Source organism: Sus scrofa, chromosome 6 (genome assembly GCF_054392235.1).
Source record: "Sus scrofa isolate SSC_HxYL_T2T_F1_AM1 chromosome 6, Sscrofa_HxYL_maternal_Yorkshire_Landrace_v2.0, whole genome shotgun sequence".
Taxonomy (NCBI): Eukaryota; Metazoa; Chordata; class Mammalia; order Artiodactyla; family Suidae; genus Sus; species Sus scrofa.
Window position 1 is genome coordinate 29,248,320 of NC_139388.1, and position 14,853 is coordinate 29,263,172.

The window sequence follows — 14,853 nt, forward strand, 5'->3', positions numbered from 1 at the left end:
GGTTGTCACTGCTGTGTATGGGTTAGAGCCCTGGCCCTAGAACTTCTGCATGGCATGGGCGTAGCCAAATCAATAAATAACAAATTGAGGAGTTCCCCTTGTGGCTCAGTGGGTTAAGAACTTGACATAGTGTCCGCAAGGATGCAGGTTCAATCCCTGGCCTTGCTCAGTGGGTTAAGGATCTGGTATTGCTGTGGCTGTGGTGTAGGCTGGCAGCTGTTGCTCAGATTCAACCCCTAGTCCTGAGAACTTCCATATGCCACAGGCACAGCTGAAAAACAAAAACAAAAACAAATTGATACTAGCAAACATAATTTGTCCACATGCCAGGAACTAAATACTTTACGTATATTTACACATAGGTAAACATGTTTGCCTTCGTTGAAAAATGGTTATAATTCCATGGCATCCAAGCACTGCAATGTGGAGATGAGAGAAAGTTGAGGCTGGGTTCAGGGAAAGAGTGGTGATGGAGACAAGTGGACAAGTTAGATGTATTTAGTGTTTGCTCTTTGGCAGGACGTGAAGCACAGGAATAGGGTGGGTGATCCCAGACAGTGCGGCAGCCATTAGGAGCAGGTTTGGGAAAACACATTGGGTTCATCAGGCATCATGGGCTCCTTTCCTGAGATGGGGGTTGAGGCTAAATTAGGAGAGCAGGAGCAGGTTGGCTAGCTAGGAAGGTTCTGGTGACTCCCTCGTCTCTACTGCCAGGGCTGCCCAACGACTTCCTCCATATCCTTCTTCAAGACTCCACATCCTGGGAGGTTTGTCTCCCAGGATCCCGGGCTGATTTTCGTCCTCTTCGGCGGTTGGATATTTGTTGATGGTCCCCGAAATTTTTCGGCCGTTTCCGCATAGAGGAATTGTGTGGGATTCCCTGGGAGGGCGCGGGGCGGAAGCGGAAACAGCGACGCTGGCGCCGGCGGCCGGGCGGCCAGGAACGGAAGCGGAAGTGGCGGCGGCGCCGGCCTGGCCTGGCCTGGCTGAGGGGAGGCGGCGGGCGGGCGCGATGGCGGAGGCCGGGCCACAGGCGCCGCCGCCCCCAGGCACCCCAAGCCGGCACGAGAAGAGCTTGGGACTTCTCACTACCAAGTTCGTGTCGCTTCTGCAGGAAGCCAAGGACGGCGTGCTTGACCTCAAGCTGGTGCGGCCCGGGCCAAGGGGCGACAGGGGGGATAGTGGACCAGGCCTAGGCCGGTAGCGGGAACCCCCGAGGCGGGCCAGCTGAGCCATCAGAGCAGGCCGCCATACATGTGCTTCCTCACAGGAGGGAGGCCGGGAGCTGTTTCATTCATTCGGCCGAGGCCATTGGGTGTCAGCTGTATGCCAGACTTGGGGCTGCAGGTTCTGGTCCTCGTGGCCCTCCCCGGCAGGTGTAGGGAGAGGAGCATCAGAACATCAACTCAGGCTGCGCCAGGCCTCTTCCCGCCCCGCAGTCCTGAGCTGCTCTAGTGCCTGGGAGGAGGGTTAGAATCCAGATCACCCCCTTTCCAGACTACTCCAGACCATGTCTCACCTGAGAGTGGGGCTGAGCATTCCCCACTATCTTTTGCCTGCCAGGCAGCTGACACCCTAGCTGTGCGCCAGAAGCGACGGATTTATGACATTACTAACGTGCTGGAAGGTATCGGGCTGATCGAGAAAAAATCCAAGAATAGCATCCAGTGGAAGTGAGTGGGGGCACCTGGGAGGGCAGTGAGACCTCCTACCCAAAAGTGTCAAGGGTGTGGGGTGGAGGGTGAGGAGAGAGCAGGGGCCATGGGACCCAGAGTTCCTGGCAGCCCCTCTCAGCTCCACTCCCTGGGCTCAGGGGTGTGGGGCCTGGCTGCAATACACGGGAAATTGCGGACAAGTTGATTGAGCTCAAGGCAGAGATCGAGGAGCTGCAGCAGCGGGAGCAAGAACTAGACCAACACAAGGTGTGGGTGCAGCAGAGCATCCGGAACGTCACAGAGGACGTGCAGAACAGCTGATATCCTCCTGGCGGTCCCTGCTCTGGGGGGGTGGGCAGGGAGCCCTCTAGTCCAGTTGGGTTTGCTCTGTGGTCCCCTAGGCCCCATCCCTCTTGGGAGGATGGTCCTTCAACTTCTGGTCAGGCCTCAGCCTCGGGCTCCCTCCTCAGAGCTTCTCCCCTACCAGTCATGGCCTGTGATCCCTTCTCATGTAGACCCCAGGCCTCAGGACTTTCCTTAAGGGCATGTTTGTCAGACCTCTCCGCAAGAGCTGGGTCTTCTCCGTGGTCTCCTATCTGTTGCCATAGGCAGGGCATCAGCTGTTCTCCTTAACCCCCACACCTTGGCCTACGTGACTCATGAGGACATCTGCAGATGCTTTGCTGGTGAGCAGAGCCTGGGTGGGGGGAGATGGGGGTGGCTGGGCTGAGCCACAGCCCTGAATAGTGCCCTTATTGCCCAAGGAGATTTTTGTCTCTTAAGTGGGTTTCTGGGGCCTGCCCAAAGAAGAATCAGACAGGGTAAGTCCTGGGTTTGAGGGCTGCTGGGACTCTGTGGAAGCTAACCACACTGAGAGGGTTCAAGAACCCTGGACTGGGTCCTGGGTCAGCTTCCATCTACACTGTCCCCTACATTTGGCTTCTCAGGTGTGACAAAAGCACACAAGGGGAAATGTGCACATACACATGCATGCCTGTCTGCAGGGGACAAGGGTGCCCACTTCCAACCTAGAGTTAGTTTAGATGCATTGTAGCTACAGGAACTGTTCCTTCTCAGTCTTGCATCTTCCAGGCTGGTTCTGGGCAAGGGACATTGGCCTTGACTAGAATATCTCTGTGTAAGGAGCAACCCCATCATTCGAGTGAGATGCCCATGGCCAGCAATCCTTCGAGCATCCTTCAGATAGATGCCCATGTCTGAACCCAGATTTTCTGGTTATTGACCTTTGGACTCTTAGGAGGAGAAAAGCTTTAGTTCTTTGCCCTCTCATGGTAGGGGGTGAGTGAAGCCTACTGTGCAGCCCCTCCAAGCCCATGATCTCCTTCCCTGCTTCAAGGGACAGGTACCCCCTTCTCAGCTCAGATTGAGCCGGTGGATCTTGACCCATCCTCCTTGTCATTCCAGGAGACACCCTCCTGGCCATCCGGGCCCCATCAGGCACCAGCCTGGAGGTGCCCATCCCAGAGGTGGGTGCTCAGCACAGTCAGGCGGGGTGGATTGAGGGCGGGTGCTGGCTGCGGAGCCCGATAAGTCCCGGGTGGGGTCGGTAGGGGGTGGCCTGGGGTTTGAGGTTATCTGGGAGAACGGCAACCTGGGGTGGGAGAGGACACTGGCTCAGCAGGAGCCAAGCCTGCTTCCAGTTCCATCTCTCCTCCATCCCGCACCCCCACCTCCAGGGCCTCAATGGGCAGAAGAAATACCAGATTCACCTGAAGAGTGTAAGTGGTCCCATCGAGGTGCTGCTGGTGAACAAGGAGGCATGGAGCTCACCACCCGTGGCGGTGCCTGTGCCGCCACCTGAAGATCTGCTCCAGAGCCCACCTGCTGTCTCTACCCCTCCCCCTCTGCCCAAGCCTGCCCTGGCCCAGCCCCAGGATGCCTCACGGCCAAGCAGTCCCCAGGTGACCACCTCGACCCCTTCCTCCGGCAGCACTGAGGCCCAGGGGGTGGCCGGTCCAGCAGCTGAGATCACAGGTGAGGCACATGGGTAGTTGGTGACAGGGTGATTTCTGGGGCCCTGGAGGCAATACCTCTGTGTGACAGAATGTCCTTCTAGATTGGAGGAGACTCTGGGGCAGGTTGTCTCTCCCTGCCCTCACCCCACGCACTGGCCTCTCCTCACTAGTGCTGCGAATGAACCCTTTATAACAGGGAAGTTCTGACTATGCGAAAGGGCATTAGTGCTGGCAGTTTCCCCCCAGATCTGCCAACGTCTCACTTGACCTGGCATCCCCTCTTGAAGTGTGATCACAGTGGCCATGTCCATGAGTCTCCTTCCTGCAGGACTCACGCCTCTGTCTTCTTCAGTGAGATTTTTGATGTTACTTTCCTGGGAGTGGTTGGCAGTGCCTAATTCTCCTTGGGCCCAGGAACCAGGGCTATAGTCATCTTGGCTGTGGGTTCTAGAACAGCCAGCTTCGATATCCTGCTTCCTGTTCCCAAGTGACTGGGTTTGGGGTGTGTGGTTGCAGTGAGTGGTGGCCCTGGAACTGATAGCAAGGACAGTGGTGAGCTGGGCTCCCTCCCACTGGGCCCGACAGCGCTGGATACCCGGCCGCTGCAGTCCTCTGCCCTGTTGGACAGCAGCAGCAGCAGCAGCAGCAGCAATAGCAGTTCATCCGGACCCAACCCTTCTACCTCCTTTGAGCCCATCAAGGCAGACCCCACAGGCGGTGAGTACTTGTCCCCTTGGGAGCAGGGAGAACCCAGCCTCAGACAGTCCTAGGTCAGAAACAGAACTGGGCCTGGAACGCAGCTCTCCTAACTCCTCAGCCAAAGCTGGCTGGCCCCACAGCCAACCCCCTGCCATCCACCAGAACTCTGCCAGCCAGAGCGCCCCTCTGCCCGCTTCCTGGGCTGACCCAGAACGCCCTGGCCCTCCCCAAGCCCTGTCTACCACCTCCAGGACTCAGGACAGCGTGAGCACTCTCCTGGGGAAAGGGCTGCAATGTGGCCTCAGGCCCCACAGGTGGGCAGTGTCTTCTTCAGAATGGGAATGCCATCTGCCTGGTGTCTCCTTTCCATCTTGTGACTTGAGTGCTTTTTCCAGGACTCATTCCCCTTAGGCCCACAAGCACCACTAAGTCTCCCTCATTAAATGACACAGTGTCTGTCCCCTGTGTCCCCCTCTCTTATCTTCCCTGTATCCTCTCTGTCTGGACTTCCTGAAAAAGTTATCTCCACTCTGTCCCATATCCAGGTCCCCCAGTCAGCTGGAGGATGCAGCAGTCAGGACCCCCACCCCCCCTGCCACGCCAGTGCTGCTAGTCCTGACGGCCAGTGCTGGCGGGTTTTGGGGCTGATTTGCTCTGGTGCTCTCTTGCTCTGTCTTGATGTGCCTTTTCGCCTTTGCCATTTATGATGTCAGCTCTTGGTTCTTGGCTCCTAACTGGCTTCTTCTTGTAACTTCTCTCTGGCATTCCTTTAAATCTGGCTTCTCAGAGTCCATCCCTCTGGAAGGCCCCAGTTCTGAGTAGATGGATTCCCAGCATCTGTGTATAGGTTTCTTGCCTAAAAACTTTACTTCCTGTGTCCACGTGCCTTCCTGTGCACAGCCGACAGGCATCTCACTCCCATGTGTGCTCAGCCGAAACTCGCTTTTCTTTTCCTTTTTTTTTTAATACTGATTTTTATTTTTTCCATTATAGCTGATTGGGAGTGTTCTCTCAGTTTTCTACTGTGCAGCAAGGTGACCCAGTCACTCTTAGATGTATACATTCTTTTTTCTCACATTGTCATGCTCCATCATAAGTGACCAGACATAGTTCCCAGTGCCATACAGCAGGATCTCATTGCTTATCCGTTCCAAAGGCAATAGTTTGCATCTGTTAACCCCAAATTCCCAGTCCATTCCACTCCCTCCCCCTCCCCCTTGGCAACCACAAGTCTGTTCTCCAAGTCCGTGAATTTCTTTTCTGTGGAAAAATTTCATTTGTACTGCTCATTAGATTCCAGATATATGATATCGTATGGTATTTGTCTTTCTGACTTACTTCACTTAGTATGCATCTCTAGTTCCATCCATGTTGCTGCAAATGGTATTATTTTGTTCTTTTTGATGGCTGAGTAGTATTCCATTGTGTATAAGTACCATGTCTTCTTGATCCAATCATCTGTCGATGGACATTTGGGTTGTTTCCATGTCTTGGCTGATGTGAATAGAGCTGCAATGAACCGAAACTTGCTTTTCCACCTCTGTGCGTACTCGACCATTGGCTCTAGCCACCCAGGCCTGACACTTGGGTGTCACCTCAACTCTGTCTCCTCCTCTGTCCTTCTCTTTCCCCCCATCCCACATCAGCTAAGTGAGTTTTCTCCCAGACACCCCCATTGATGGCCTCCTGTATCCTCAGCATTCAGGATCACTGCAGCCACCGCTCTCCTAAGTCCCTCAGCATCATTTTTACTCCAACAAGGATCTGTCACAAACAGCTTGACTGCGGTGTTTCTTTGTTACAAAAGTACCTTTAACAGCTTCCTAAGGTCTGGTGGATAAAACCAGAGCCCTTAAACTGGCATGTGAAATCCAGCTCCAGCGCTTCTTTCCCGTTTCCCATGTGCATCCTCCTGGTCAGACCTTTGGAGCCATGTTGTCACCCTGTAGCACTGTCCCCTTTTGAAGAGCACCTTCTCCTTTGCCAGATGTGGCCTGGGGTGTGGTCTCTGAGCCCGGCACCAAAGAGGTGCTTATTAGCCAGGTCAGGGTGGACAGGTTATCTTCCCTCAGACAGAGTGTCCTCCGTCAGCCGGGGTGTGCACACTGAGCCCAGAAAGGGAGAGGATGTACTGCCTTTCAGCAGAACTGCGGAGTTGGAAGGGGCAGTGCCAGCTGCCTCCCCTGGGCCTTTGGCACCCTGGGCTCGGCACTGAGGAATTACAGTCTGGGGGGACCAGCTTGGCCTGGTGCAAGACCTATGTCTGAGCTGTGTGGAGCCCCCAGGTGGGTGGTGTGGAATCTGGGGAAGCGGGGGCTAGAGTGGGACCTGGCTGGCCCTCTGTGCTTTGAGAGTGGCTTTCTTGTCTTTCAGTCCTGGAACTCCCCAAAGAGCTGTCAGAAATCTTTGATCCCACGCGAGGTAGGGCTGTGTTCCTCCCTGGGGCTGGGGTGAGGGGTACAGCTCATTGGGTCTTAGGGCTCTTTTCTTGCCCTTCTGAGGACCTTATGCTTGTGTTTGGTACCTGGGCAAAGGGTAACGTTCCTGATGGCTGGGTGGTCCCCTTCATGGGCTTTGGCGGGTGGAGAGGTGGGAGCCAGGATGTAACTGCGCTCTCCCTCCACCCCCAGAGTGCATGAACTCAGAGCTCTTGGAGGAGCTGATGTCCTCAGAAGGTAGGTGCCCAGGAAGGTGGGGGTGAGTGTGGGCAGGGTTTGGGTGGCTCCTGAGTGGGATCTTGGCTCTGGGGCCTCAGCCTGTCCCTCTCCGCAGTGTTTGCACCCCTCCTCCGCCTTTCTCCACCCCCTGGAGACCACGATTACATCTACAACCTGGACGAGAGTGAAGGTGTCTGTGACCTCTTTGATGTGCCTGTTCTCAACCTCTGACTGACAAGGGCATGCCCTTTGTGGCTGGGACACAGACTGTCTGACCTGGGGGCTGCCTGGGGACCTCCCCGACCCCATCCCTACACAGCTTGAGAGCTGCAGACTCCTGGCTTCCCCAGACTTCCCTCACTGCACAGTTCTGGCCACAAGTCCTACTCCTGCACCAACACCTGTACGGTGCTGGCAGAGCAGGGGCAAGGGGCTTAGCCCACTCCACGTGGAGCCAAAGTGTTTGCCTCTCCTGTTTTGGAGCCTTCCCCTACCTAGTACCCTCCCTGGGCCCTCCCAGAGTTGAGGCTCAGCTGCCACCCAGTGGCACAGAACCGAGGACCCTCCATCACCCTCATAGGGCAGCTTGTCCAGCCCCACTGTCTGGTACCTGTCAGCCCCTGTCCCCTCCAGGAGGAAGCATGGGGTACTTGCCAGCACCACCCAGCCTCCTTCGCTTCTGCCCACACGCAGTCATACAGCTCTCCTGGTCCTCTCGTGTGCCCCCTTCTGCTGGGCCCCTGGCCCTGAGGACCTGTAGGTGGTGGTAAGGCTGCCAACAGGAAGGAGCAGAGAGCTCCAGCTGGGAATCTGGGCGAGTGAGTCCCTGAGGATTGGCCGAATCTCCGTCTGCCCCCAGCCACCCTCTTGTTTATTCATTTACCCTGTTAGAGCCATTTGCAGAGATTTAGAAAGATTTGCAGTAACAAATGGATTCCTATATAAAGATTATTTTTATACTTTTTGCAGCAAAAGGAAATTGTAATATTTGTACAGTGTCCAAGTGAATAAAGACCGTGCCTAAGGCTATCTCTGATCTGGTTCTTTCGGAGCCCCGCCCTGGGACTCTGCTGGATCGGGACTGGGACTGGGCGGGTCACCCTTCTGGGAGAGGAGGCGTGGCTGTGCTGACAGCTCTCCCCACCCCCACCTGCCGCACCTTGGGGCGGGACGGGCCGCCTTGGCGGGGCGGGGCGGGGCCGGCGCCCTCCTACCCTCCTACCCCCGGACTCCAACCCGGAACTGGCCTCGGCTCTGGCTCCCTTGGGAAGGCCGCCGCGCCTTGTCAGGAGTAGGAGCCTGGGCTCTTAAGTGCGGGCCCCGGGAGCCAAGCCTCGGACTGAGGACCGCCTTCGTGCTCAGGGCACCCAGACCAGGTGTGCCCTCGGCCGGGAGGTTGCACATCTGGAAAGTACAGGGGGCCCCCACCTCGGCTAGACCATGGCACCCTCGCGGAATGTGGTGAAGATCGCCGTCCAGATGCGTGAGGCCATCCCGCAGCTCATCCAGCTGGACCAGGTCGCCGGGCCTGTCTGTCCTCCCCCCACCCCACCTAACTCCGGGGCGCCCCCTTCCCCTCAAACGGCCCACTCCACCCCTCCCCCAGGCTCCTCCCCAACTCCTCCCCACTCCCGCCCGGTTCTCCTTGCAGGCGAAACCCTTGGCCGCCGTGCTGAAGGAGGTGTGCGAGGCGTGAGTGTGGGCCTGCGGGGCGGAGGGCGGGGGTGGGGAGGGGGCGCCCTTCCCGCCTCGCTGAGCCTCTGCTGCCCGCAGGTGGAACCTGCCTCACTCTGAGCGCTATGCCCTGCAATTTGCTGATGGGCACGGGAGATACATCACTGAGAACGTGAGTCCCCTCTCCTCCTCTGCCCCACATTCCACTCTGCGACCCCTTCTAACCCACCTGGCCCTGACTCCTCAGAATTATCGTCCTCCTATCTGGAACCTCCTCTTTCTTTTACTGACTCCCAAATCCTCCCTCCTCAACAACACTAATTAACCAATTCTCGGAGCCCTTCCTGACGTCTATTTTCTGCCATCTTTTCCAGAACCGCATGGAGATCAAGAATGGCAGTATCCTATGCCTCAGCACAGCCCCAGTAATGCCCCTCCTGCCCCTGCCCCTCTGCTCTGCCCTTTTCTGCCCACCTACACCTCTGCCCTAGGTCTGGAGGCCCCAGCCCTGGCTCCAGCCCAGCAGTGCCCCACCTAGTGGACACCTGAGTTCCCCACATCCCCGGTTCCCACTCCTTCCCTCCTCACCTCTGCTCTTGCTCCCACCCCTGCCAGGACCTTGAGGCTGAGCGGCTTTTAGGTGGCCTGCAGAGTGAGAGTCCTGAAGGGCGCCGGGAAGCCCTGCGGCATCTCGTCGTGCTGGCCCCAGACATGACCTTTGCCCGGGAGGTCATCAGCCGTGATGGGCTTCAGAGAATAGGCACCATCATTGAGGATGGGGATGAGTGAGCCCAGGGCTGTGGTGGGTGGTGGACATGGTGGGGCTGGTGGTCCTGGTCTGGCCCTGCTCAGCCCCAGATGTCCCCTCAGCCTAGGGGAGTTGCTAGCCCTTGCACTGAGGGCCTTCTTGGAACTCATGGAGCATGGCGTGGTGTCCTGGGAGACGCTCAGCATCCCCTTTGTTAGGAAGGTGGGTGGGTTTTTCTAGAGGCAGCAGGTGGGAGTGGGGCAGTGGCATGGTGTCACGGTCTGGCCATCCATGGTGATGAGGTGGTGACAACTTCTGCTCCTCTTACAGGTGGTGTGCTATGTGAACATGAACCTGATGGATGCATCTGTGCAGCCCCTGGCCCTGGGGTTGCTAGAGAGTGTCACCTTGAGCAGCCCTGCCCTGGGCCAGCTGGTCAAGAGTGAGGTGCCACTGGATAGGCTGCTGGTGCACCTACAGGTGTAAGTGTCTAGAAGTGGGGTACAGATGAGGGGAGCAGGGCTGGACCCTGGATGGCCAGCTGAGGCCTCTTTTTTGGTGGGGGTGGGTACCTGAAGCATATGGACGTTCCCAGGCCAGGGATTGAATCCAAACTGCAGCTACACCCCATGCCCCAGCTGCCGCAGTGCTGGATCCTTTAACCCACTGCACCAGCCTGGGGGTGGAAACTGTGCCTCCGCAGCAACCCAAGCTGCTGCCGTTGGATTCTTAACCCACCGAGCCAGAGGGGGAACTCCTAGCCGAGCCCTCTTCTTGTTCCAGGATGAACCAGCAGCTGCAAACCAAGGCCATGGCACTGCTGACAGCTTTGCTGCAGGGAGCCAGCCCTGCTGAACGTAAGGTGGGTGTTCATCCAGCGGCTGCTAGTGGCTCTGTGCTCCACAGCTGGCCTCCAGGATGGGTGCTCATGGTGGAGCTTAATCACCTGAAACCCCTTCCCACCCACCTTAGCACATGCTCGACTACCTGTGGCAGAGAAACCTTCGCCAGTTCATCTACAAGGTAGGAAGGACCAGGCCAGGCAGACCCTTGCCCACTCCTCTCTCCGTGGACCCACACTCACACCTGTGGACTGGCTCTCCTCCAGAACATCATCCACAGCGCAACGCCACTGGGCGACGAGATGGCTCACCACCTGTACGTACTGCAGGCCCTTACACTGGGGCTGCTGGAGCCGCGCATGCGGACGCCACTGGACCCCTACAGCCAGGTGGGTGCCTTTGGGGTGCACAGGGCTGGGGATGGCTGGAGCTTGGCCCTGAATGTTCAGTCTTAACACCCCTCCCACAATGACCCCAGGAGCAGCGGGAGCAGCTGCAGGCCTTGCGCCAGGCTGCCTTTGAGCCGGAGGGGGAGTCCCTGGGCTCTGGGCTGAGTGCTGATCGTCGCCGTTCCCTCTGTGCCCGCGAGTTCCGCAAACTGGGCTTCTCGGTGAGTGACCCCTACACAGCTCCCTGCCCCAGCCTCAAGCGGGGCTGGTGTTGTTCCAGAGGGCCAGGGGCCCTCCTGAGCTGCCTGTCCCCCTTCCCAGAACAGCAACCCCGCGCAGGACCTGGAGCGGGTGCCCCCTGGCCTGCTGGCCCTGGACAACATGCTCTACTTCTCCAGACACGCACCCAGTGCCTACAGCCGGGTCAGTGATGGGCTGCGGGGCAAAATAGCAGGACGCCCCCCGGGCCAGGTCTCCATGGGCTTCGTCGTGACTCCCCCCATCCTGTGCTCCCACCACCCAGTTTGTGCTGGAGAACAGCAGCCGTGAGGACAAGCACGAGTGTCCCTTTGCTCGGAGCAGCATCCAGTTGACGGTGCTGCTGTGTGAGCTGCTCCGCGTTGGGGAGCCCTGTGAGTAGCACCGGGCACAGCGTGTCCAGGAACGGGGGACGGAAGGGCAGAGAGGGCCAGGGGCGGCACACACTTTCTCCCTGAGCCCCTCCTGCCCCCCCGCTCCAGGCTCCGAAACAGCCCAGGACTTTTCACCTATGTTCTTCGGCCAAGACCAGAGCTTCCATGAGCTCTTCTGTGTGAGCATCCAGCTGCTGAATAAGACCTGGAAGGAGATGCGGGCCACTCAGGAGGACTTTGACAAGGTGTGTGGGGCAGGAGCAGGGAGACCTGGGCCAGGCCAGGGGCCTGTTGGGTGCTGGGGCTCAGACCTCAGGCCCTGAGCTAGCTTGGGGTGACCCCAGGTCATGCAGGTGGTGCGGGAACAGCTGGCCCGCACCCTGGCCCTGAAGCCCAGCTCCCTGGAGCTCTTCCGAACCAAGGTGAATGCCCTCACCTACGGGGAGGTGCTGCGGCTGCGGCAGACGGAGCGGCTGCACCAGGAAGGCACGCTGGCCCCTCCCATTCTGTGAGTCGGTGGGGATGGGTCCCAGTCCCAGCGCCCTCCTTGCGTTCCGTGCTGCCCCACAGACCTCACCGGGGTCGGTCCTGGTCAGCGAGTCCCCTCCCCCACCCAGGGAGCTGCGGGAGAAGCTGAAGCCAGAGCTCATGGGCCTGATCCGCCAACAGCGTTTGCTCCGCCTCTGCGAGGGGACCCTCTTCCGCAAGATCAGCAGCCGGAGGCGCCAGGGTCATTGCGTGGGCAGCGGGGGTAGAGGGCGGCTGGATTGGGGTCAGGGAGCGTCCCTCTCACCACATCTCTGTGCCCACAGACAAGCTGTGGTTCTGCTGCCTGTCCCCCAACCACAAGGTGCTGCAGTACGGGGATGTGGAGGAGGGTGCCGGCCCACCCGCTGCCGAGAGCCTGCCCGAGCAGCGTAAGGAGGGCAGGGTGGGCGGCAGACACCAGCCCGCCCCACGCCCCGGGCCGCCTCGGGTCCCCGGGGTCAGTCTAGCCTTCTTCCCACAGTCCCTGTGGCCGACATCAGGGCACTACTGACAGGCAAAGACTGCCCCCACGTCCGGGAGAAGGGCTCGGGGAAGCAGAACAAGGTTTGTGCCGTGGAGACCAGGGGCCCCTCCTGCCCGCGCTGCCCCCCCGCTCAGGGCTCCTGGCTCCCTTGCTTCCCCAGGACGTCTGTGAGTTAGCTTTCTCGGTCAGCTATGACCATGGGGAGGAAGAGGCCTACCTCAATTTCGTCGCCCCATCCAAACGGGAGGTGAGTGTCTGGACAGGCTGGGCAGGCCGGGCAGACGGGCAGGGGGAGAGACGGGCAGGCCCTCACAGAGCCGGCCTGTCCCCAGTTCCACTTGTGGACAGACGGGCTGAGCGCCCTGCTGGGCAGTCCCATGGGCAGTGAGCAGACACGGCTGGACCTGGAGCAGCTGCTGACCATGGAGACCAAGTTGCGGTTGTTGGAGCTGGAGAACGTGCCCATCCCTGAGCAGCCACCCCCCATCCCCCCGCCCCCCACCAACTTCAACTTCTGCTATGACTGCAGCATCGCTGAACCTTGACAGTAAGGTTGGCCAAGAGTCACAAAAGGTGGAGGGAGAGAAGCACAGGCTTCCTGACCAGCAGAGGCTGCCGCAGAAATAAAGTCTGCTTGGCTCTTGGATATGTGTCGAGCCAGCTCTGAATGTTGTAGGCCAAGCCTGCCTTCACACATAGCTGGCAAATGAGATGTGGACATCAGGCCAGGGCCACAGCGCAGGGCCATAAACCTGGGCCCCTCCAGTTGGGGGGCCTAGTGTCTGAAGGAGCATGGGGAAAAGGTTGGCCCTGTTAGCTTTCTCCAAGAGGAGTCCTCAGCTTCCCTCCGTGCTAGGCCTGCCGAGCCCGGTGGCCTAAAGTCTGAAGGTGCCAGCTGAGGGAGTTCTGGGGCTGCCAGCCAGTTGAAAGGTGGCAGGGAAGGGGGTATTTCCCTGAGTGGATGTCTTCCTGGGCAGCATTAACAGCGGCCTGGTCTGGGAACTGTGTTTCCAGAAGGCTCCCAACAGTCTGAGCTCAGCCTTCAACCCTGCTTGGCCCCACCCTTGTGTCCTCTGTGAGTCATGGAGCTCCCCTGGGGAGAGGCTTGAAAGGAGAGATGTGACGTTTCTGCTGGAAGGCAAACTGAAGATTCCAAAAGATGTCCCCCAGGCCCGTGGGCGGATGTGGGCTGACTCTGGTAAGAGGGTATTCAGTGCAGGAAGCCCATGTTCTCATTAAAACCCAACTGCAGGAGCATGGGTGGGGACCATGGACAGACCAGAACCCCTGGGGGTGTTGGGCCCAGCTGGAGGTCAGGTTCAGAAGCTGTGGTCATGGACCCCAAGCCTTGGAGACAGAGAGGAGCAAACCCACCCACAGGACCCACAGGTGAGCTGGAAGCTGCCAGCTACCACCTTCTGACCTCCTCCATGCCTCTCACTACCTGACTTTCCCAATGCCTCCTGAAAATATCTTAAGTGCTAACCATCAGCATGTTACCTAAAAACCGATGCTATGGGCCCCCCTTTGGAGAATGTGCTGGGGGAGCTCTTGCTCCCCGTCTCCAGCTATGCTTCTGACTTGAGCATCCAGAGCCAACATGCCCACTCGTGGGTGCAGACTTCCCTCACACCTGGAATAGTCTCCTCTTGGTTCAAGGTGCATGTGGGGGCGGGGGATCCCAAATGCAGTCAAGTCTCCTAATACCATCGATTCTTTCTTCTCAGTGTCTCCGGTCACTTGTTCAGGCCACCATCATCTGGGCAAGAACCTCCCGACCTACTGCCTCCTGTCTTACTCCTCCAGTCTTTTCAATATCACCTACCCCAGCTGCTTTCTCAAACAGGAAGCTGATGTGATCACACACACACACACACACACACACACACACACACACACCTACACCCCTCCTGTATTCTTCAGTGCTTCCCTACTGCCAGTGGATAATGGGTTGCAGACATGCAGTTTAGCCCTTCTGACAGACTGCCTTTGACCTCAGGGTTCTCGGAGCTCAGTCCAAGCTGGTATCCTCCCGGCCCCCACCCCCCGCCAGCCCCAGCTCTGCCTCTGTGCACCTCCCTGGTCCCTTCTGCCTGCTTGTCCCATTCCCGGCCTCCTCTTTTTCACTGACTTGAGTCTTGCTTGACCTCCCAGGCTAAGCTCATTGCTGCCCTGGGCTCCCAGTCATGGGAACTGCCTTCTCTGTGTGTGCACAGCCTGTATACTGTCCTGGCCCTTCCTGTTGATGGATTTCCTTCCCCAGCTGGCCTGGGGACTGGGAAAGTGCCCCACCTCTGACTCCCCACCTAGAACACAGCGCCCACAGGCACTGAACCCGCCCAGTTGGCTGCTCCTAGAACTAATGAACAGATAGGTGGACAAAGTGTGGGTGGCTGCATAGAGGACACTGTCAGGGCTGCCTGAGAAGTCACCAGCACTGTCGAGGAGCTTGGACTAGATGACCTCTAATGACCCTTCCTACCCAGAGATGCTGTCCTCTTGCGTATCTTTTGTGTGTGCATGTGTCCTGAAAACAGCCTCGCTGACTCAGTCGGGCGTCCTTAACACA

The 14,853-nt window shown here is 58.3% G+C and overlaps 3 protein-coding genes and 1 non-coding gene across 18 annotated transcripts in view; 2 read left to right on the forward strand and 2 right to left on the reverse strand.

Annotated features, from left to right (window-relative positions):
• TK2 (thymidine kinase 2) overlaps nt 1-14,853 on the reverse strand; it is a 1,024,677-nt gene that overhangs the window by 606,776 nt on the left and 403,048 nt on the right. The window lies entirely within an intron of this gene.
• E2F4 (E2F transcription factor 4) lies at nt 720-8,016 on the forward strand. Its single transcript, XM_003126933.7, has 10 exons — nt 720-1,147; nt 1,564-1,673; nt 1,814-1,975; nt 2,298-2,341; nt 3,081-3,142; nt 3,353-3,650; nt 4,148-4,348; nt 6,704-6,751; nt 6,961-7,005; nt 7,103-8,016. The coding sequence occupies exons 1-10, from the start codon at nt 827-829 to the stop codon at nt 7,216-7,218; spliced, it is 1,407 nt and encodes a 468-aa protein (XP_003126981.4). The 5' UTR covers nt 720-826; the 3' UTR covers nt 7,219-8,016.
• ELMO3 (engulfment and cell motility 3) lies at nt 8,214-14,771 on the forward strand. 15 transcript variants are annotated; one of them, XM_084959965.1, is made up of 21 exons: nt 8,214-8,505; nt 8,639-8,679; nt 8,761-8,833; nt 9,036-9,086; nt 9,277-9,446; nt 9,532-9,631; nt 9,740-9,891; nt 10,193-10,271; nt 10,382-10,432; nt 10,518-10,640; nt 10,730-10,861; nt 10,962-11,063; nt 11,164-11,272; nt 11,381-11,517; nt 11,617-11,780; nt 11,890-12,002; nt 12,085-12,189; nt 12,282-12,364; nt 12,445-12,531; nt 12,617-12,831; nt 14,012-14,771. In XM_084959965.1, exons 1-20 carry the CDS (start codon nt 8,428-8,430, stop codon nt 12,827-12,829), a joined length of 2,163 nt encoding a protein of 720 aa, XP_084816091.1. In that variant the 5' UTR covers nt 8,214-8,427; the 3' UTR covers nt 12,830-12,831; nt 14,012-14,771. The 15 variants fall into 15 exon arrangements, with proteins under 15 accessions (XP_084816091.1, XP_084816090.1, XP_003126980.3 ...); XM_084959964.1 differs by lacking the exon at nt 14,012-14,771 and adding an exon at nt 13,299-14,007; XM_003126932.5 differs by lacking the exon at nt 14,012-14,771 and having other exon boundaries at nt 12,617-12,930.
• On the reverse strand, nt 11,299-11,378 carry MIR328 (microRNA mir-328). Its single transcript, NR_038569.1, has one exon. It is a non-coding gene; the product is annotated as a microRNA mir-328 (primary transcript).

Bases quoted from the DNA above. Each gene is read 5' to 3' on its own strand.
- ELMO3 (XM_084959961.1), top strand. From the start codon at position 8,428: ATGGCACCCTCGCGGAATGTGGTGAAGATCGCCGTCCAGATGCGTGAG. The intron at 8,680-8,760 runs GTGAGTGTGGGC...TGCTGCCCGCAG, and splicing joins CTGAAGGAGGTGTGCGAGGC to GTGGAACCTGCCTCACTCTG. The intron at 10,433-10,517 runs GTAGGAAGGACC...GCTCTCCTCCAG, and splicing joins TTCGCCAGTTCATCTACAAG to AACATCATCCACAGCGCAAC.
- E2F4 (XM_003126933.7), top strand. From the start codon at position 827: ATGGTCCCCGAAATTTTTCGGCCGTTTCCGCATAGAGGAATTGTGTGG. The intron at 4,349-6,703 runs GTGAGTACTTGT...CTTGTCTTTCAG, and splicing joins CAAGGCAGACCCCACAGGCG to TCCTGGAACTCCCCAAAGAG. The intron at 7,006-7,102 runs GTAGGTGCCCAG...CCCTCTCCGCAG, and splicing joins GGAGCTGATGTCCTCAGAAG to TGTTTGCACCCCTCCTCCGC.